General features: G+C 39.8%; 1 protein-coding gene across 9 annotated transcripts in view; it reads left to right on the plus strand.

Annotated features, from left to right (window-relative positions):
* The window catches only part of ZMYND8 (zinc finger MYND-type containing 8), a 165,524-nt gene that overhangs the window by 25,974 nt on the left and 116,947 nt on the right, over positions 1–22,603 (plus strand). Inside the window, exon 1 of one of the 9 annotated variants that reach the window (XM_089769698.1) lies at positions 4,470–4,492. The exons of 5 other annotated variants lie outside the window; for them this stretch is intronic. Coding sequence is in view for 1 of the 4 variants with exons in the window: in XM_089769694.1 (XP_089625820.1) it covers positions 13,486–13,499 (14 nt within the window). In the remaining 3 variants the exon portion in view is untranslated. Of the gene's footprint in view, positions 1–4,469; positions 4,493–11,859; positions 11,883–13,291; positions 13,500–13,537; positions 13,903–22,603 lie in introns of those variants that run through there. 3 more of the 9 variants (XM_089769697.1, XM_089769694.1, XM_089769696.1) reach the window with 3 other exon arrangements.

Below are 22,603 nucleotides of genomic sequence, written 5' to 3' on the forward strand. Positions count from 1 at the left end.
AATGCACAGAAGTCCCACCTGACTCCCATCTAGGAGCTGGAATTCATAGGTACAATGCAGGACTGCATCCATGCACAAATCAGACTTCCACTGCAGTGTTTTCAATTCCTAGCCATACTCGTCCAGTCATTGACAGCCCCACAGTCTTGGTGAAACAATGCTTACAATTGCTCAGCCACATGTCAGCTACAACATATGTGGTCCCATATGCCTGATTACACATGTGATGCCTTCAGGCATGGTTCTGCACTTGTTTTCTACTACACAAGCACCACCTGCACAAAATCCTGAGCCCTCCAAAAAGGGTAAAAATCTCTTCAGTAGTGGTTGTAGTCTGACAACTTTTGCAAGGGAATACCATTCCAGCAGCCTCCTCACTCTATCACGATAATTACAGGCACTTCTCTAGAAGGCTGGGACAAACACATGAATGAATGAAACATTCAGGGAAGGTGGTCTCCACCAGTCTGTACTTCACATCAATATTCTAGAGTTCGGGCGGTCAGACGAGCCTGCGAATATTTTCTCTCCCTGATTTGTGACAAGTCAGTGAGCATACTCACAGACAACACGGTGTGTATGTTTATGTAAATCGCCAAGGGGAGCCAGGTCTTACCATCTTTGCAAAGAAGCCACTGCCTCGTGGCACCGGTGCATCCACCATCACATGACAATTTCAGCTCTCTATTTCCCAGGAAAACAAAATGTGATAGCAGACCATCAGAACCGAAACTTTCATCAGAAATATGAGTGGGAGATCCACCCTCAAGCCCTGCATTCTGTGTTCCAGAAGTGGGGTTTTCCAGACAGACTTGTTTGCCATATTTCACAATGTGAAATGCTTCAAGTACTGTTCCAGAGCGGGTCTGGGCAAGAAATTGCTGGGCGATGCTCTGTTTTTCAACTGGGCAGACAAACTAGTCTATGCTTTTCTACCTCTGCCCCTACTCAACAAGGTCATACTGAAAATAAAACAGGACAGGGCCCGAGTCATATTGGTAGCACCATCATGGCCAGGCAGACCTGGTTTCCTTACTTGTTGCAGATGTCCATTGCTGCCCTGATTCATGTCTCACAGCTTACGAACCTGCCATAGGACTAGGGTCAGCTTCTTCATCCAGATGTTCAATGGTTGCACCTCAAAGCTTGGCTCCTTCAGGGATGACAGACACCTGACCTCACCTATTCGGAAGAGGTCTGTCACTTAATCATGAACAGTCACAAAGCAAATACCAGAAAAACCTATGCTCAAAAGGGGCAACATTTCGTGATTTGGGCCACTTACAACGCACTATTACCTTGCACAGCACCGCTGCCAAGAGTGTTAGACTGCCTCTTTTTCTTGAAGAAACAGAACCTGTCAGACTCATCAGTCAAAGTTCACTTGGTGATGCTCTCAAGTGAGCATTGTCACATTGATGGGCACACCCTCTTTTCTCATCCAACTACGAAAATGTTCTTGAAAGGACTCCACAATGTATTCCCTTCTCTGAGGCAAATCACACGGTACTAGAATCTGAACCTCCTCCTTACCACCTTGACTGGTTGTCCTTTTGAAGCAATGCATCCTTGTGCATCTCTTCATAAAAGTTTCTTTCCTCGTGGTCATCACCATGGCAAGAAGAGCTAGCAAGCTCGTTGCACTCATGGTTGACCCTCCTTTTACAGTATTCTATAAGGACAAAGTGGTGCTCAGACCTTCCTAAAGTGGTTTCCCAGTTCCACATTAACAAGCCTTTATACTTACCTGTCTTCTACCAAAAACCTCATCCATACGCCAACCTGGCTTGTCTCCATTCCTTAGACGTCCGTCACGCCATCACCTTTTACCTGGAAAGAGCAAAAGAATTAAGACGCATTCCTAGGCTCTTTCTTTCCACAGCAGACCACTCTAAAGGGCAAGCAATTTCCAAACAAACACTCTCCAAGTGAATAATAAATTGCATCAGAACATGTTATTCAATCAGCAAAGTATCACGCCCAGATCAAGTATGAGCTCACTCCACCAGAGCAGTAGCTGCCTCTATAACTTTCCTGCACAATGTCCCCTTTGTTGACATGTGTAGGGCTGCAACAAGGGGCCTCAACACATACCTTCACAAAACATTATGCGATAGATATGTCTCTCAGTGCACAAAATTTGGGGTGGTGATCCTTTCCGCCACTCCGAATCCAGATCCGAAGCTCCTCCTTCCATAGTCACCTACAGTGGTGCACCCACACGGATGCTCCTTGAAGAAGAAAAAAGAGGTTACTCACCTTGTGCAGAAATGTAGCCGTGTTAGTCTGGTGTAGCTAAAACAAAATACAGGACTATGTAGCACTTTAAAGACTAGCAAGATGGTTTATTAGATGATGAGCTTTCGTGGGCCAGACCCACTTCCTCAGATCAAATAGTGGAAGAAAATAGTCACAACCATACATACCAAAGGATACAATTAAAAAAAAGTGAACACATATGAAAAGGACAAATAATTAGGGAAGCTATCTAATTCACTGTCTCAATGACCTACTCACCTGCATCCTACTTCAGAAGACATTCAAATCTGCACTTGAAAGAGAATCCTCTGAACTGGCATTCATGCTAAAATTCGACACTCTCCTCGGAGGCCTGAACAAAGACTCCAGCTATCTTACTCATTACAAAGATAGCTTCCCTAATTATCACCTCTAACACTATTAACTCACAGACATCTACCCTTCCCCACCTCTAATATCATTAACTTACAGGCATTCACCTTCCTTCCCCCCCACACCCCCGCATCCCCCTTCTGTTCTGAAATGTGATTTGTCCTTTTCATATGTGTTCACTTTCTTGTAATTGTATCCTTTGGTATATATGGCTGTGACTATTTTCTTCCACTATTTGATCTGAGGAAGTGGGTCTGGCCCACGAAAGCTCATCATCTAATAAACCATCTTGTTAGTCTTTAAAGTGCTACATAGTCCTGTATTTTGTTTCACCTTGTGCAGTAACTGGTGTTTTTCGAGATGTGTGTCCCTGTGGGCACTCCACCACACCAGTTATAGCACAAGGTGTGTAACCTCTTTTTAAAATTCATTTTGTATCACAGTAGAGAGCATAGGGAGCTCCTTTATGTATTGGAATCAGAGTGTTATAGGCACTGTACACAAAGGTAACCAAGAGACTGTTTCTGCCCTCTCTAGTCTCCAGTTTAAATAAGGATAGCTGGATGAGCAGGGATCTTTATGAAGAGGAAAATGGTGAAGACTGAAGCCAGTACTGGACCCCAGTCTGGATGGAGTCCTTGCCTTTGTTGCCTTCTCTGTCACCTCAGATTCATCGGGGGAACAGCCAAAAAAAGAAGTGTGTAGTTGGGATCTTTGGTGCCATTGCAGTCCCCTAGTGGCCAGAAGGTACATCTCCAGCCCAGTTTGGATGAGTGATTTTTGAGCAAGGCAACAAGAATGCTTTATAGGGTTGACAAATGCATGTCATGCAAATTGTGTGAGCCTTGGCTACCAGAGGGGAAGCATAAGCAGCTCCCTTGAATCTCAGTGGGACATGAACACAGAAGCATAATGATTAAATTCAGAGTTTTTTCACTGTTTATTGTATTATCAGGAGTCTCCAGCTATATCAGAATTTTGTGTGAATGTGAGACTTGGAGCAGTGCATGAGAAGAATACCTCTGCTTTTCTGTCTGAGCAATTATGGAGATTTTTGTGGATCCTGTCCCCTAGAAACTGAGATAACTATTGACATTTAAAAGGTTATTTTTTAATGTTCAAATTCAAAAAAATTAATGTACCTACATTGGCAGTCCTTGACTTGTTATTGTAGGGTTTTTTCCCTACATTTTAAATAGATCTCTACCATAATATAGCTGTAGAGGGAAGTGCACACTGTAGCATTCATTTGCATTACTTGGTAGTAATCACATTCAGATAATATTTGCTGGGATCATGTTTATGCAGGATTTACAATGTTTGGAGAGATCCTATATCCAGGATGAGTTAAATGTTATCTAATTACCTTTTTGCATTTCATGCAGGAGAATCAATTATGATTTGCAAATACCTGAGGGCATTCCACAAAAACAAAAGAGGAATTTCACAACAAGGGCAAAATGTAGGGGAAGGAGCTGAGCTGGAATAGGGAGGTGTAAGTCAAAGATGATGTGCATGACAAAAGTGAAAACTGAATTAAATGCCAGTTTCTGTGCTAAATTTATTTGTGACCAGACTGTGGACATATACTACGTAAAAGTAACTTTGACTTGTTACGGTTTGGTTTGGTTTTAAATGAGTCTCTTCCTCTCCCCCCTTGTGAAATGTCTTTGGTACTGCCTGATTCACTGACCCCAGAATGTAGCTTCTTGTGACTTCACAAATAGCATGGTTTCAATAATAAGGCTTCTGGTACTTGGTATGTTGCACTCTGGGATATCTTCACAAACTTAGAGGTATCAAGAGAATTACACAAAGGAGAAAATAATTCTTTTGGAAAAAACTAAAATTCATGCCACAGGTAAACTAACACTTTTATCTAAAAAACAAGAAGTCCTATGGCACCCAAAAGACTAACAGATTTATTTGGGCATAAGCATTCATGGGCGAAAAACTTAAGTCCAAATAAATCTGATAGTCTTTAAAGTGCCACAGGACTCCTCCTTGTTTTTGCAGATACAGACTAACACAGCTACCCCTCTGATACTTTTATATAAATGTCCCACAGATTCTGAGAAATGTGACTTGTGTGAAAATCTGCTAAATTCTATTTTTAGTTTTGCTTCACAGCTCTTTGTACAGTTACAATGTGGTATACAATGTATCTATGCCTGTGAAACCAATACAGTTTCTGGGCCTTCCCTGCCCCCATGTGACTTGTAGCGTTATGTAAGCATATAGAAGTTTTTAGAACAAAGTCAAATTTATTGAACTAAGAGACTTTGACCCAGAATGGGAGTGGTGGGAACGTGCACCCTGACTGCTGTCTTCTTCCTGTGTCAGCCTGGAGTGTGGGAGGGTTGCACACCTTGTTGCTGGCTTCACCCCAAGGCCAGCCCCGGGAGAGGCCCTCAGAGGCCGGGAGAGGCCCTCAGAGGCTGCCTGCTGGTGCTCCCCAGGCCTGGTGCAGAGGGTGAGGGCTGTGCATCCCTCCAAACAGCACTCCCTTGGGGTTGGAGGGGACATGCATATCTCCCACCGGCACTTCCCGCCCCCCCCCCCCCCTCCAGCCCAGCCTGGGGATGTGTGGAGGGTGCTATGCAGCGGCCAGCAGCTGCTCCCTTGGGCAGGCCAGTGGCTTCCTGCTGGGGTGTTTGCTGTCCCTTGTGGTCATTCTACAGTGTAACTCCTTCCTACCAAACCCTTCCCTTTGAATTTTATGAGAAACGTTCAGATTCCAGGCACATCCCATTGTCTTGGCAGAACCAAACCTTGACTTTGCTTTAAGTTAGGAGAAGAGGAAGCTGCATACCAAATTTGGTGGTCCTAGTTCTTATAGTTTAGGAGGAGTTCTTGAGCAAACTGACGGACAGACAGCTGCACGTTTTTAAAATATATAGATAGATAAAAGTACTTGCAAACTAATCTCACAATTCAAGTTGCTATTTTGTGTAGTCTAATTAATAAAGATAGTCATTCTGAGCTACTTGCCTGTTATCTTGCAGACAGCACGGATACAACTCAGCTCCCTATTCTATTATTCTGCCTCACCCTTTTAGAACAGTGGCCTTGATAAGAGCATAAACACCTTCACAGCAAGCCCAGCTTTGACATAGTTTTTCATTGGGTTGAGCTCAGGAAAGAATTATAGTCATCAGTTACAAATTAGTATTAAGAAGGCTCAACAAACATTGAACACATATCAGAGGAAGAAAAGAGTGCATCGCCATCCTCTGCAAAAGGAAACTCTATATATACTTAAATGAATATAACTGTGTATTCACACACTAGTTAATACAATGAATGCATCTGATGAAGTGGGTTCCTGCCCACAATAGCTTATGCCCAAATAAATTTGTTAGTCTTTAAAAAGGACCCAAAGGACAACTCCTTATATTTTGCTGAAACATGCTAACATGGCCACCACTCTGAAAGTTGGCACTAATTAATGAGAATGAAATGCATACTAATGGCATGCTAGCCTTCCACTTGTGATGCAGGAGACCTAGCTTCACAATAGAGAAAGGCCACAAGTGGAAGAAGTTGTGCTTGTTCTATATTGCAATCTCATTATCAGGGCTCGCTGAGCCGTGGTGAGCCCTGCTCGCCAGCTGCGTTGTCCGGCAATCTGCGCATGCGCAGATTGCCTGAACCCAGCTCTTCCAGGTTGTAATCTGCTCGCCACGGGCAAGTAGATTACATAGTTCATCGAGCCCTGCTCATTATCTTCAACTCATTTGTAAACATAAAATAAACGGAGTTCCAGCCCCAAGGATTTTAGTGTCTCTTAGGCATGTGCAATACATTACAAAATGCCAGAAAGCATGGAAACATTGGTGCAGATGTTGGTAGTTTTGTGAAAGTGGTTTTATGATATATTTGGTGGAGGAGAAGGGAAATGATTGGAACATAAGGCATAAGATGTTATTTCAAGCATAATGATAGCAAGAGGACAGCCCAGAGTGGGGAAGGAAGCAGGGGGAGAAATTAGGAGAGAGGATTGTAAGTAGTTGAGTGAAGAGGAAAAGTAGCAGGTGTGAAAAATCTTGATGGTGATACAAAAGCTTACGTTTACTAAGGGTAAAAAATACAAGAAGTTGGTGAAAAGATTAAAGCTGGGGATGAGCTGATCATAATTTGCTGAGATGGGTGGTGACGAAGTCAGAGAATGGGAAAGGGAAGATGATGGTAGCAGCAAATGTTTTATATTACCAATCTCTTTTAATTTTCATTACATGGCTTTAGGATATTTTGGTGTGTGTCTTAAAATCTCCTGCTGTTTTTTTAAATGCATGGGAAGTCTCCACTTTTATTTAAAAAAAGAAAAAGTAAGTTGCTGGCTTCTCATAGTTGCAGAAAAATGCTTGAAAATGTGTATCCTAAAGGTTCAAAAATCACAAGTTAAATGAAAATAATTCAAAATGTATCCTATTTAATTTAAAAAAAATCTAAAGCTAATCTCATAGTTGTTGATTTTTGAATGTTTTGGCAGTACAGTACTGTGTTTTGGATATACTTGAAGTGGGAAGTCCAGAAATGAGGTGGTTACAAAAGTCAAGATAACATTTAACCAACACACAGAATAAATTTTAGCAGTAGAACTGGAAAGGAAAGTATAGACATTTAGAAAGATTTTTATGCAAAAAATTCCCCAAATGTCCAAAGACATGGTTGAGATTTATGTATGTTTATTTGATGTATAAATCTTGGAATCAGCAAAGTTGTGAATAAATTGGAGCCTTAATCACCAGCATATAAAATAATTAATTGTAAAAAAATTGTTGAGAGATGCCAACTTGCCTATTCAAATACATATATGGGCTAATGGAAAATAAGAAGATAAAATCAGATGTGTCCTCACACATAAACTAGCTATACAGTGGTATAAAAATATTGGGACCTGAGTGTTCACTCATAGTCAGTCTCAAACCATTCTTCTCTGCCTGGTGAGTTTCTCCCCAGTCTGCATGTTCCTGTTTCTGCACAAGATATTCTGTTAAGTGCAGGCCAAGTCCTCCACACGGCCCAGAATCTTTTGCACTAGCATGCTTTGGGGATTTAAAGATGTCTTTGGCAAATGACTGCTCATGAATAGAGACCTCCTTTAAGAGGAGAACATGAGGCATATTATCTCAACATATGAAAGTTTCTGCTGAGAGCTATTATTCCTCTATGTCCTGCTTTAATAACATGGCAAATACTTCAACACCTATTACAAACAAACTAACAAATAAAAATAATTCAGCCTCTTCAGTCTGCAGTGAGATAAGGAATAAGCAGTGTGAGTTAGAACAAATAAACCAATCCAGAAATGTTACAAAAATATTGTCCAGATAGAAAAGTGAATGTACATCTGATCACAAAAAGCTCTCTAGCTTAGCGGTGAATCAGTGTATCTCAGTCATGTAGCTGGACTTCTGACAAAAGGACCAGCTTCTCCAGCAGGTCAAATAGCTGTGAGTCTGGCAGTAATTCTAGAAATGCGGGAGTTCGAGATTCGACTCTAGGCCCATTTAGTTAGATACGAAAAACAAATCCCAGGATGCTGCTTAGGTTACAGATCTCTAGCCATGGAGGTAATTACTGGCACTGTTGCTTTTTCAGAATAAAATGGGGAAGGCAGGAAACAATGTCATGGAAGGTACTGATCGAATCAGTGTTTAGAATCCCATGTTCAGGAGACAGGGCTCACAGACTTTGAAAGCCCAAGTCAGTTGACAAGCCTTATAATGCTAATTTCCTCTCTCTCCCCTTTCTGCTTTTCTTTTGGGAATATAACTCCTCTTTCATCCAGAGTGTCTCTCACATGCACACACACAGACCTGTGACCAGTTTGTCACCTGCTAGTCCTTCTCTCCTTTCTTTGTGGGTTTTTAACCCGTTGTGCTTCCCTTCTGAGGCTGTGAACAACCCACTTTTTTCCTTATTGAATGTATATCCCCAATTCACTCCTCTTCCCTTCATACTCCTTTTTCCTATTAACTATCTTTTACTGTTATTTCCAATTATATTTCTCATTGTGGGTTGGGAGATTGAAGTCCTGCCTGAAGTTGCTATAGTTTTCTCTGTTTGAATGAGACCTCTGACAGTGTTGGATAGAAGGAGCGGTATGTAGGGCTGTCCAGGAAACACATCTTGCCTGTGATGAGCAGTGGGCAGAGTTTCTAGAAGTCTGGGGGCAAGTGCAGGAGGGTACCACCTGCCTGTGGTGAGTGCAGCCAGTGGTCCTCTTAGGAAATGGTGCCTCCAGCCTGTGGTGAGTATAGTTCTTGATGAATGGCATATCCTGCCTGGGCACAGTTCATGGGACTTTCAGGGGAATAGTTCCTCTTGCTTCTGGCAGGCAGAGAGTGAAGTTTATACAGGATTAATTATTTCAATTTTTCCTTCTCTCTATGTCCTCTTCTCTCTTCCATCTTTTCCCACTTGTTTTTCTTTCTTTTCCTGCGCTCATCTTCATCTCCATCCCCCAATTCCCTATAGTCTTGTAATATCTTACATCTTCAAAGCATTATACTGCCCACATGCTAGCTCAAGGGTGCCCAGCCTATGGTCCTTAGGGCTTATATAGATCATCAGTGCATTTCAGAAGGCCAACCACCTGCTTCTCCACAATATACTAATAGCTGGTTCATTAGTATTTTGTTATGTGTCTCGCACTTTGAGCCAAACTTCAACAAACAACTTGCTGAAAAACAACCTCAGACTTCTCAGTAACTCAGAAATAAAGAGTGACTCTTCTGATTAGGGAGTGGGTTATGTTCTCTTTAATGTTTTTTTCTCTGTTCTACAATTCTGATACATGTTTTATGCACTAATTTTTTTAAAAATAGTAATGTGCATAGAAAGAACCTATCTTATAAATAAATACATATGAAACATACTGAACTTAAAATATAAATCAATACAAGTGACTTTCAGTCCTATCAAAACACTAAAATATTTACCTGCCATTGTTCAGGTCTTTAACTCGATTAATTTTTGGTATTTGAAAAATAAAATGAAAATGCTTAATTTAAATTGTAGCTCTGGGTGAGGCTGGAGATGAGGGGTTCAGTATACTGGCTGTTTGGGGAAGAGAAGGCTACCCCAGCCCTCTCTCACCACAGTGGCTTGGGGCCAGGTGAACAGAGCCTCTCCATGTTACTGCAGCTCTAGCAGGCACTGTAGGGGGAGGGATGCATGGCCCTTGGCTGGGGCAGGTTTGCCCCCTGCACTCCCCAGCCAGAGTGAAGAATGCAGCAAACTGTCTGTGTTCCCCTCACTTCACTGTGAAGGGGAACAGCCAGCAATGTTCTCTCATGAATTGGAGTGAAGGAGGAAGCTTCAGTTCCTCTCCCATCCGAAGGAGTCAGAGGTTCGGGGTTGGGGCATTTATGGATGGGAGGTGGTGTGCCCCCAGCCAGCCCCTTTCACCTGCCTGGGAATTCTGTGTCTGTTCTGTATGGTTTTCTGAAAAGTAATCCGTTCTAGGCACTTCCCATTTTCCTGGCACAACCAAACCCTTACTTTGCTTTAAGTTATGGTAAGAGAAAACTGTATACCCAGTTTGGTGGTCCTAGCTTTTATAACGTAGGAAGAGTTCTTGGATAGACAAACAAACTCTCTCAAATATATAGTGGATGTAGAATCTGTTTGGCTCACACAAAGTTGTGCTGAGGTTTCTGTGCCCCTCCTGTGTAATATGGGTGTGTCCTATTGTGCCAGCTCTCTCTTACCTTAACAAAGCTCTTTGCTTTCTCTTCTTTGTTTTCTTTGCTCTTCTCCACCCAAAAAAATTACCACCCTCATGAAAGAGAATTAGTCAAGCAGCAGTCAGACATGCATTGAATTGCCTTTTATTTCAGGTAACAGGTATTATTTACTGATTGTATTAGTGGTTCCTATAATTCCTTAATTGAAATTTCATCTACTGTAGTAAAACATATTTAATGGGCAAAAAAATAGAGAAGATATTTAAAGCATTCTCCTTCCTGATTTTGTATTTTTAAAATAACAGAAAAAGGCCAGTTCGGAGCCGTATACCCTCTTTAGATTTTGTTCATAGTTTGCTAGCTTGTGACCACTGGACCACTCACTTTTCTAGATCAGGCCAACATTTCTTTGAATAAAAAGGGTAGAACTTGTGGCCTTTTCTAGGATTGTTGCCACTTTGTGCATTAGCTAATAAATTACTGTCTCCTGTGTGGCCTAGCTATCTTTTCCCTAAGAACAAGTTTGTCATCTTGGCAATGTGCCCAATAACCATCAGCCATTGCTTTCCCACACCCAGGTCTTGCTTCGCAGAGAGTACTGACAAATATTATGTTAAGTTTTATTCATTCACTGCATTCATAGGGAGTTAAGGTTTTTGTTTGCAATGTGAATAATCTCAGGTCTCTGCAGTTGTCTATTAATAAGAATAAATTTTAGTTGATAGTAGTTGATAATTCCCCTTCTCTTATACCATTGCATGGAAGAATCAAAGTCTAGATAGTTATGCATCAGAGGAAGTAATCCTTTACTTCATAGGGTTTTAGGCACACAATGAGAAAGAAACCTGCTTTGAAGGGTTTGAACTATTAAAAGAAAATTGCTGAAAATTCTCACTTGAATGTCATGCATTTCTAGTGTTTTGTTGCTGCTGTAGTGGGCTGTACGTTTCCCTTAATAGAGGCATTCTGTTTCTGTTGCATTCCTAAAACAGAATATAGCTGACAAAGTAATCCGTAAGCCTTCCTGATCTCTGCCCTAAAAAATATTGCTAGGGCTAAATAGGGAAAATGCTTCCAGCAGAGACTCTAGAATTGGTTAGGAAATAAATGAGCATTGCACTTGGGGCTTTTAATCTGCTTGTACAGCCTAAAGTGCAAGAGCACAGAAAAATGTACACCGTTTGGTGACATGGTAGCTTGGGATTTCCCCATAGAAGATGAATGTTATCTCAGAAACAACTTTAATTCAGCATGTGATACTACAGCCTAGGATTATTTTTTTGTATTGGATTGCATATGTGACTCAGCAGATTCACAATGCAAAGGCATTTATACTTGTGTGGTAAACTGATTCTGTGCTTTTGAATCGCATGTGTGTGGGGGTTATTAGCTTTATTTGTGGTGATTGTTTTAGAGATCAATAACTCTTAAAGGCAAAGTAGAGAATCTTGTGCAGGCTTCACTGGCAATTAGCCTTCCTCCTGATTTCAGAGAGAGGCTTTTTATAGCCTGCTGTTGTGCAATCCTGGGTTCTGCATCAAATCCAAATTCAGTATGGTAAGAATGTTTAGCTTTGTTTTCTTTAGCTTATTTTCTATTTAATATTTAAATCTTAAACCTGACACTTACCCTCTCCCTTTTTGTTTATGCAAAAAACATTTTTTAAATAAAAGGTTTTATTTTCATAATCAGTCTCTCTTCATCTATAATGTCTGTGAGCACTCTAGTTTATGGGTGCATATAGATTTTTTTTTTTGCCTTGCTACCAGTTTTTCAGATGCAAGAATTTGAGTATGAGGGTAAAGACTAGGCAGAGGCTTTTGTGAAAGTTTGACCCTTAACATTTCCATTTGTTTGAGCCTTTCCCTCTTTTGGTATAGTGAGAAATCTGACCCTGCTCTCCATACTGCAGTAAGAAAGGGAATTGAATCATGGGATATTTGGAGGATGAATGTTCATTTTCTTTTGATAAAGTGCTTGAGCATTGTCTTTAATGTAACTGGTTGTTTAAATGGATAGCATTCTAGCTCCAATCACATTCTATTTTTTCAGATACCTTCATTCTACAAAGCCTTTAGGGTAAAAACTATAGCAAAATGCTGCAAAATCTAGAGAGTTGTGCTTCCATCTGAAAGCAGACTCTGATATTTTTCCACATGCTGAAACCTATATTTTCTTAGGGCCTACATCTTTAAAAGTACTGAATCTGACAGGGTTAATAGACAGGAAGCTGCAGCTGCAGCCGACTAATACGGAAGTCAGATTTTTGTTTAACTGACAGGTTTAGAAGGCCTGAGTGGTGGGGGAGGGGAACTGAAAAACACAGCATCTGGTGCGATATTGACAATTTGTATTATTCATTGCAGCATTTTGTTTTTAAATTAGGAGGAAGGTAGATGTGTGTATTGCGTGCAAATATGGGTATAATGAGCTACTTACTCTATAATCTAAAATACATTATGCAGTAGTTTTTGTAGAAATCATTTAAGTTCTGAACTAGACGTTTTGCATTAAGTTTTTAATGGAATTATGTTGTGTGTATCTAATCAGGGGTGGGCATTTGGGTTTTTAAAATCTAAAATATGATTCTTCCTGATCCTTAAGTATTTGTTTAATTTTATTCCCTCCCATTTATCTGTTTTTACGTGCTTTCCTGCATTTTCTAATTATGGCCTGAATGGTAACAAAGTAAATTTAGTTTTTCTTTTAGAAAAAATAGTTTTTGTGACTTGGATGAACCCTCCCTTCTGCAGATTTAAAATATCTGAATGCAGTCAGTAAAGATAGTTTGTGGTGCATGTTTTATTTAAGCACACAGTTAGTGATCACTTTCCACCGTTTGAAAATCTGATTACTTTGTACCAGAATTCACATATAGGGCCTCTTTTTAAGTTTCTTTTCAGAAACAGGCCTAGCTTAGCCTGTCTTCTCTATGCACAGGATGGCTCCTGCTTGCCAGAGCTGCACAAAGATAATCGCTCAGGAAGTGTTTCAGCCAATCCCCTGAAGCTTTACATTCAGATTTACTAAAGTAGCCAATCCAGGATTAGCTTTTATTAGGAAGACAGATCATCAAGCTGAAGTGCCAAGCCCTTTCTGTCTGAGTACTGAGAGCCTGTCCTCCATGTTTTATAAGTATTGACATAACACTGTGTTAACAATGCATCCACAGAGGTAAGCTTTACTTTTTAAATTTTTTTTCTCTAAGACCTATGAGTTGTGGGTTAACAGTGTGATTCTCTGTGATTTGTTGTGCAAAACAGACACCACAGCACTTTATTAAGTTGAAACTGTGTAAATTTGCTTTCTTGGGTCACATGGTTAGTAGCCATTAGCCATAGCTTTATTTTGCAGAGTGGCAAAACCTTGGCATACCTACTTCTTCACAGGATGATGGTGTTTTTAGAGTTTATCAAGATCCTGATATTCCAATGAAGCTTTCTGTCTCTGAGCAGTTTGCCAGCACTATTGTCTGTTGTGTCACATGCCTGCTGAAGAGAAAATGGAAGCTAGGGAGCAGATGCATTTAACTGCCCTACAGGGAGTCAAGCAGAGATAATGGCAGACAGCAGAACAGGCAAGTTTACCTTTCTAAACGGTGAAAGGAATAGCTAAGCTGAGTTATCTCTGAGAAAAGATGGGATTTTAAAAAACCTGGACATCAGCAAAAAGTGCTAATGGCAGATTGTAGATATTGGGCCTACGTGGTGGGGTGCTGTTGCATCATGTTTTTTATGCAGCTTATCTTTACTTGAAATGAATATTAATTTTTTTCTTACAGGAGTAGTTAATACAATGTGTTTCTCTTTCTGAAGGGCAATATATGGTTAACATTTTGTTCCTTTAAAAGAAGTTTCTCAAGCTGCAGGTTTTAGAATTAGTTTGCTGGTCAATAAAATGCAACAACACATCTGTTTAAATGCCTAATTCTTTAAAGAAAATATATTTTTCAAGTATTAGCTTTCTTCTCTTGCATAGTTAAAATAAATTTATGTACCTTTTTATCTGTGTCTTTTTGTTTTACACTGTAGCAGCTTCAGTTCTGTGTTGTGGAGTCCATGAGATATATAAAATATGTGTGGTTCTTGACAGTATTACAAATAGTTAATTTTTGATTATTGTCTCTTTTTGGGGGGAGTCCTATATTTTGATTTAGATGTATTGCTGTGTAATTGTTTCAAAAAATTCCCTTTTGATCAATTCCCAAATCTACCAGCCTGTTGTAGCTTCTTAACTGTGGAAAAATGAGATGGTTGCTTGAACAGTTGGTAAGTAAGCAGTGTGCTGCTCTCTGAACATTTTTCATAGTTTAACAATTTTTGGTTTTAACAGGGGGCCTCGAGTTCAGCAGGTGAAGTAATGTCCGAGGCTAAGCATGTACAAATTTTGAAGCTTTAATCATTATCTATTTCAAATGACTTGTTCAAGTAAACTATGTTCCCTTTTGAATGTACTGTTTTTCTGATAATGTGCTGCTAAACTTAAAGCTCTTTCTTCCTGTTTACCTGTGGCCAGTGAATTTTTTTAACTTGGTCTTTGTTCCTCGATCTTTAATTAAACATGTTTGGAGCGTGGAGCTCCATTTGGTTGTTCCTCAGGTTTTTAAGGTGTAATGAAAGTGCTAGTACTCAGCAGTACTTTAGCTGTTGGAAGGACTGAGTAAAGGGGTATTTCTCCCTAAATCTGTGTTTTTGATACTACATGAAATATCATCCAAGATCAAATGTTGTTTGACTTCTTACTATGTAAGACACCTTGTGCCTTTGTTACATAGTTAAGCTGTAACACTTGTATGTGTATCTTAAGTTGCTTTTTACTGGATATTTTCTCATAGCAGTGCAGTTATCAGAAACCTCCTTTTTGATGCTTTTGATCTAATTTTTGCATTGTTTATGGTAGTCCATCCTATACAGTGTAAGAATGGATCCATATCTGATATGGATTTAGAAATGGTTATACCTTGTATGCTAACTTTTATAGAAGGGTCCTATAGATTTGATAACATACTGTAACATAGCCATTTAACTCTGGTTACTTCTTTGCCAACATTAATATCTTACTTGAAAATGGAATAACCCAAAAATATTATTATATGGTTAAAATGCCTAATTCAGATCACCATCTAAATGAACACTGAAGTGTACTGTTGGTTCATGTTTTTATAGTGCTTAATATTTTTCTGCAAAAACAAAGGTAATAATGCAGCTAAGAAATGAATTTATGCTGTTTTTATTCTTCAGTTGCTAAAAACAAGAAATTGCACACGGGCATAGTTTTCCTAACAACAATACGTACATATTAGCAATTTGGCTTCGTGTCTTAAACATTGCATAATATTTTATTTGTTTAATATGAGGAAGCAGGAATAAGTGATCTGCAATCAAAAAGCTTGCATTAAAATGGCTCCCATAGGTTTTGTTAAAGAAGGATCTGTTTCAAATCTACACCTTCTGACACATTGTTGACAGTGAAGAATATTTGTATAAGCTGCTCTTGTGCATGTAATGAAACGTAGCATTGTGAGTCTGTTAAAGCTTGCTATTTTTAATCACTCATATAATTCTTTTATAGTGCACAAAAAATAAATGTCTGCATTGCAGTAAGATGTCTGAGGCAAGGTAGAGACAGCAGTGTTGTTTTACAGATCAGCCCAATCACGCTGCTCTGTGGAATACTTGAGCCAATAGAAACAGAGTGTAGGTTAAAGATTGACAATTGCAGTGGCAAGACTGAAAGGCCTTCTGGAAATTTCTACCATCTTTGTTTCATCTAAGTAAAGCAAATTCAGATAAGCTGAAGAATTTCATGTATTTTTGGGGCTTTGTTAAGGTATGAATCTGATGCTATCTTTCACTGTTAAAGACTGCATAACAGAAGCACTGTCTGCTGTTCAGGCCAGATGGAGTTAGAGGTTTTGTTTAAGTGACAGAGGCAAGGAAAAAGCATGTACTCCTCCTAGCCAAGATTTTACAGAGCTGATTCTTGTTCATTTCACAATTACACTGAACCTGCATGAAGCAGTATAGCTGAGGTATATGCCATTTGTAGAATGTGGCAATTGTTCTGGTGTAACTAGAAATTAATCATATAATTGCTCTTTAAATTTTCTGGCAACTAAAGAGTTTTTGAATTGTCCAGGATGAATATGATTAGCCAGTATTATTTAGTAGCAATATGCAGTTATTTTTGTAATTATCTATACAAAGAATGTAATAGGGAGAAACAAAAGAGATCTGGATTATAAATTAGGATGAAAACAATAGCTTTTAAAAAGCCACATGTCCCTTTCATCCTTTGTAGGCAAACTATTTTAGCTGGAAGTTAAGTAGTCCTAGGAAAAATGAGTGACTTTTTGAAACTGTTCACAATATTTAACATACCCGTAGGAACTGGTACAAAGTACAAATGACTTCAAATCTGATTTCTTTTTTTCCCTCAGGCACCTTAGTAGAAATAGGTTTCCCCTCAATTCATTGACAATGGAAAAACAGATGCTTAAGGGACTTTCACCTTAATGATACAAAAATTAAGTGTGTAAATTTAGCTCCTTCATTTTACTATTCACAGGCTTCATCTACCTTTTCTCTCTTGGCTGCTTACCAGTGTATGATGCCACTTCTTTCTTATTTTCTTTTACTTAAACCTAGATCATGTTAACAGTACAAAATTACATCGACCTAACTGACTTACATAGAGCCACTTCAGTTATTAAATTACTTGTATGTGTGCGTACTTGGTTCCTTGTGACGGCAATGCATATCCTCATCAGGAGTGTTTATATGGATTGTCAGTTGGGGCATTGTGAATTGGCTCCTGAAAGCCTGTAGGAGTTAATGTAAGCAGTGCAATCTCTACATTGACATTGCGTCAACTTCATTACATCAAGCATGCCTCCACATGGCTTAAGAAGGTGGTGTTACTAAATGGATATAGAAAGGCACTTAATCAGCAAGAGCAAAATTTAAATGAAGACACTTCCACAGGTAGATCCACACAAGCAATTTATGTCAATCTAACTCTGTGCCTAGACCAGGCTTCAGTAGTCATGTTCATCCAGCAGGTGGGAAGTGATAGAGCAAGGTACCTCAAGACAGGTACCTATCCAGAATCATCAACAAGGAGGCATGATAAGTCTTGATAAAGACTACATCCTAGTTTTTTTCCTCACATGGAACACTTTGTGTTACATTAGCGCCCTGCATGGCACCTTGAGATTTCTGAATTTGCACACAAAACATGGGCATTCAAATAACTGTGGATATCATTATCCACTAGGTCAGTGCTCCCCAAACTGAGTTGTGTCCCCAAGAGGGACACGAAAGACTGTTTGGGGCATTGCAGAGTCTGGGCCATTCCTCTTGGGGGACAGGGAGGGAGTGCCTCCCTGCCCTGCCTTTAGCATAGCTGTGCCTTGTTCTACCAGTAGCCTAGCTCCAGTCCACTGCCACCTCTGTCCTCATTCCCTCTTTGCCTTGAGGCCAGCTTCTCCCCCTTCCCCAGTTCTTCCCCTCTGCTAAGGACACCTTGGCTGTGCAGTACTGGAGGCGGGGCACAAACAGTTTCCCTTACTGGCAACGGGCTGTGACAAGAAAAATTTAGGCACCACTGCATGAGCCTGTTAGGCTGTTAGCTTGACCTTTAAAACGGGTTTAGAAAGTATTGTTAATAGAAATGTGTTCACTATTTCATACCCAATTCGGAAGTGTATTGTGTATATGAGTTGAGTTTCGTGTACTTTGCCACAGACTGAAGTTGTCAGTCTTACAACTATTGCCAATTGTCATAATATCTTTGTGTCTCATTGTGAGATTGAAAGCATCTGATAAACACTATGCTAGTAGCATTAAAATAGATAGCACTGACTTCAGTTACAAACATTCCCAAACTGTGCCTGTATGTTTTGGAACTTTACGCCAATAAATATCGTATCTATTTTGATTGGGCCTCAGCTGTATAGCTCCCATTTTTGAGAGAGATTTGAACAATACCAACTTTTTTTACTTGTTCTCTCTCCCTCCCCCACCCCTCCCCATTGTGCTAAGCTATTTTAAATGGACATTCTGTTAAATAGGTTTTTTTAGAAGATCCTAAATGTGTAAAATTCACATACTGCATTTTGATATAGGTACCTAGTCTAATTGTTGCCCTACGTATACAATTGAACAAGCGCTATTAACCTTATTTCTTAATACATTTGCAGGGGATTCAGAATAAAAACATCAAATCTAAAAGATTCACACTGAAGACTGAATCTAAAATTGAACAATTTCCTTAGTAACCTGTGACTTCACAAAACTCCTTATCTTGTGCATTTCTACTTAAACATTTGGATGTTAGGTGTCCCTTTATCATCCTTTACCATTTCTGATATTTAGATGATTGCTTCGAAAATAGCATTGCTATTTAAACAAGAGATATAGTTATTGAATAAACTGCTACCATTTTAGCTACAGTACAGGAATGAGGCAGTGCAGTGCTGCCAGACGCCATTTTAAGAATCCTGCATAAATAGCATAGCTACCGATGAGTAAGAGACTGTTATAGGTGAGTGCTTATACAAAGCTGCTATTTATTCAGCAATGGCATGCTAATATTTTTTGCATTTTTTTTTTATTGAATGCAGGTTTTTTTAAAAAATCATGATTTATATTTGTTACAAACAAGTGTGATCTAGAGGAACAGGAATTATCATCAGGATAAAATTTAATTTAGTCCTTGTGGTTTTAAAGCAGTTTTTTTTTATTAAAGGGGAAAATAGACTTCCATAAATGTATGGTTCATGGGACTAAAATAATTCCCATATGTAGACTGAAAATTTTGTGCATGTGGGCATGGGCTGTTCTAGGTGGTTTTCCATGTCCATCAGATTTTCTTGGTTAAATGTCAAGGTGCAGTAGTTCATCTGCAACTTTTTAATTGTTCTGTGTAGTTATCAGAGGTTAAGCATAGGTGTCGATATTTTTATACATGTACATTTTGAGATAAATTTTACTAATAAAAGGAAGATATATCTTTGTAGAATAGACAGATTATTTAATTTGTATGAAATTAACCATTTTGAAATGCGTAAGCAAATAACTCTTTTATGTTAGTAAATGAAAGCATTATTCAGTTAGTGAAAGCATTATTCAGCTAAGGTGGTAATTTTTCTGATAAGCAGAAGTAAATCTTATTTGTAACCTTCCCTTTTTCCATCTCTCCTCCAGCTTCTCCCCAGAAAAGAGAACCTGCACCCCATCTTCCCCCCCCCCCATAATCATACATGTTTAAAAATAGTTTTGTGTGAAATGAGTTTGGTTTTATTTTAACACATTTGGTGACTTCATTTTTATAACAATCCTGTCAGTACAGATATGTTAGGTCTTAAATGATTAATACATGTTTTTGCCGGTTTCATTGTTAATTGACTAAACGTGTGTTTCAGTTACTATTTGTTTGTAATATGTTCTGTTTGTTTTGGAAATAAGAGTTGGTTTCAGAATGACTAAGATAAATATTGTATTCAGCTATATGCTTAATGGAGTACATGCCACTACCATTTCGGATACATAACCCAAAGCTATCATATTTTTAGTTTCTACATAATAGTAATGCATCTGACTAGGAGAAAAATGAAATAACAAAAGCAATCACTATTGCAGAAAATGCGGTTTGTTTGAAATTTGACTCTATGTGATGGTCTAGTCTTACCTCCCAGTTACTGTATATTCCTATAGTACTGGCTTTGTGTTTGCATTCAGAGTGATGCAAAGATTTTTCTTTTCCTTCCTTCCTTTGCTTTGGGAAACAGTAGGATACTTGTCCCTAGGAGCTTGCTGAGGAAAAGATGCTATGAGATTAGTGAGAAATTGGAAAGGTATGATGCTCAAAGCACTTTCAGAATATTTCTTGTTTCAGTGGCAGTCACAAAACTTAAAAGATCATCAGTTCTGGAAAAGGTTACCCTAAAATAGCTGTAAATTACCAGGATTATTTCCAAAGTTTTGGATTTTCACATATACCACACCCAGCAGATTGCCTATATATGAACCATAGTGGCCTACAACGAGCCAAATAATACAGGACATCTCTGATGTCATTTCATCACTGCAAACTTTTAAATGTTTTTCATAGTTCTATTAATACATATATATTTAAATTGTTTCCTTTAGGGTTGTTAGCATATAGTCATGTAAACGATTAACTGATAAGTCTGGGTTTACTGGTTAAACCAAATGACTACAGGTACTCAGTTCCCCTTGCTGTCTCTGTATCAGAGGCAGCAAGGGGGGAAAGGCAAGAGCTGATGCCCATAGCAAAAGGACAGGCAGGAGCCGATACGTGTGAGGAGATGGTTCCACAGAGCTGCCTGCTCCCCCCCTTTCTCCCCCTCCCCCGCCTTGCTGCCTCCCACATAGGCAGCAGGAGAGGGGGAGCCGGGGGAAGCTGTGCTTGAGAGTCAGCTCCCCACAAGCACCCGCTTATCTATATCAGAGGCAGCAGCCCAGGGGGAGCAGGTGGGATGCTGGTGCAGCCTCTGTCCACAGGGGCTGCTGTTGCAGACAGAGGCTGCTCCATGAGATGCTGGCACAGCCTTTGTCCATGGGGAGTGTGGGCCCCCTACAGATGGGCTGCTGCCACGGAGCAGTCTCTGTCTGCTGCAAGCCTAGTCTTGCCATGGACAGAGGCTGTTGCTCCCCTGAATTGCTACCTCTGATACAGAGGCAGAAGCCTAGGGTGGCAGCTGGTTTCCTGGGAGTTGGGCTGGGAGTGCACTGGCTGCTGGCCTGCCCCGGGAACCATTGAAAAATAGTACAACCGCTAAGATTTGGTATGGTTACATGATTATTAAATTACACAATATCTAACTCCCTAGATTTCTTATACTTTGGATTTTGTTCCATACCAAGTCGGTGTTTTCTTCATTGCTTGAGATCTTGTGACTTTTTTTATTTGAAGTTTAGTATTTTGGGTGCTTCATATTATTTAAAACAAAATACAGGACTATGTAGCACTTTAAAGACTAACAAGATGGTTTATTAGATTTTTGTTTCAGCTACACCAGACTAACACGGCTACGTCTCTATCATATTATTTAGACGCATAAAATTTTAGTATTCTTGAAGGGGGGGGGGGGAAGTACATCATCTTCTATAAGGCTTGACGGGGTGGCCAACCTGTGGCTACAGAGCCACATGTGGCTCTTCAGAAGTTAACATGCAACTCCTTGCATAGATACCAAATCCAGGGCTGGAGCTACAGGTGCCAACTTTCCACTGGGCTGGAGGGTGCTCACTGTTAAACCCCCAGCTCTGCCTTAGGCCCTCTCCCCCTAGGATCATGCCACTTCCCCACCCTCTCCACTGAGCCTGTCACACCTGTGCTTCCCCCCTCCAGTGTCTCCCACTGAGAGAGAGCTGATCCCAGTGGTCAGGAGGAAAAGGAGACGGTGGGGCTACCAGTGGGTGGAATGTGCTGAATGGTGGTGGGGAGATGATCAGGGCTGGTGATATAGAACTGTTGCTCTTTGGCAATGTGCACTGGTAAATTCTGGCTCCTTCTCACATTTAGGTTGGCCACCCCTGGGCTTGACTATGTCTAATTTCATCTGTGCCACCAGTCCATGTATGGCACCATCATGTATTTTTTAGGTTGTTTCCAGTTACAGTAAAGTAGAATTATAATTGTCTAACAAATGCAAAACAATTGTTAAGTATTGAATTCATTTCAACATTGAGACTGTTCTGTTGATCTTGAGAGAAACTGTCATGAGATATTACTTGTATAATACACAGCAGAGTCATGTCAAGTCAAGATATTTTGTTCTACTTGGAAACATTTAGGAAACCAATATTTTTCTTGGTTTTATTCATGCACCAAAGCATGCTTTGTCTACACTAGAAAGCGTGCAGTGGCACAACTGTGCCAGTGCCTAAGATCTTGTGGGTAGCCACACTCTGCCAAGAGGAGAGAGCTCTCCTGTCGACAAAATTAATCCACCCCCAACAAGCAGCAGTAGCACAGTACTACTTATGCCAACATAATTTACACTCACTTGTGACACAAGTTTTGCTGACCTAATGATAGTATAGAAATGGCCTTACATCTTTTAAAAAGTGTACAAATAGCATACATGAATTAGCGAACTTTCAATTTTAATAAATTTTAAAAACTTGATAGCGTTAGCTAACGCCAATCATGTTTAGTTAAAAGCTGAGCAGATCTCACCTATTATAACTCTAATACAAGGCAATCCTGAAATAATACCCTTGCTGTTCCTGTCTTTGGTCCCCACATGC

This window comes from Pelodiscus sinensis, chromosome 17, assembly GCF_052426305.1.
Source record: "Pelodiscus sinensis isolate ZL-2025 chromosome 17, ASM5242630v1, whole genome shotgun sequence".
Classification (NCBI taxonomy): Eukaryota; Metazoa; Chordata; order Testudines; family Trionychidae; genus Pelodiscus; species Pelodiscus sinensis.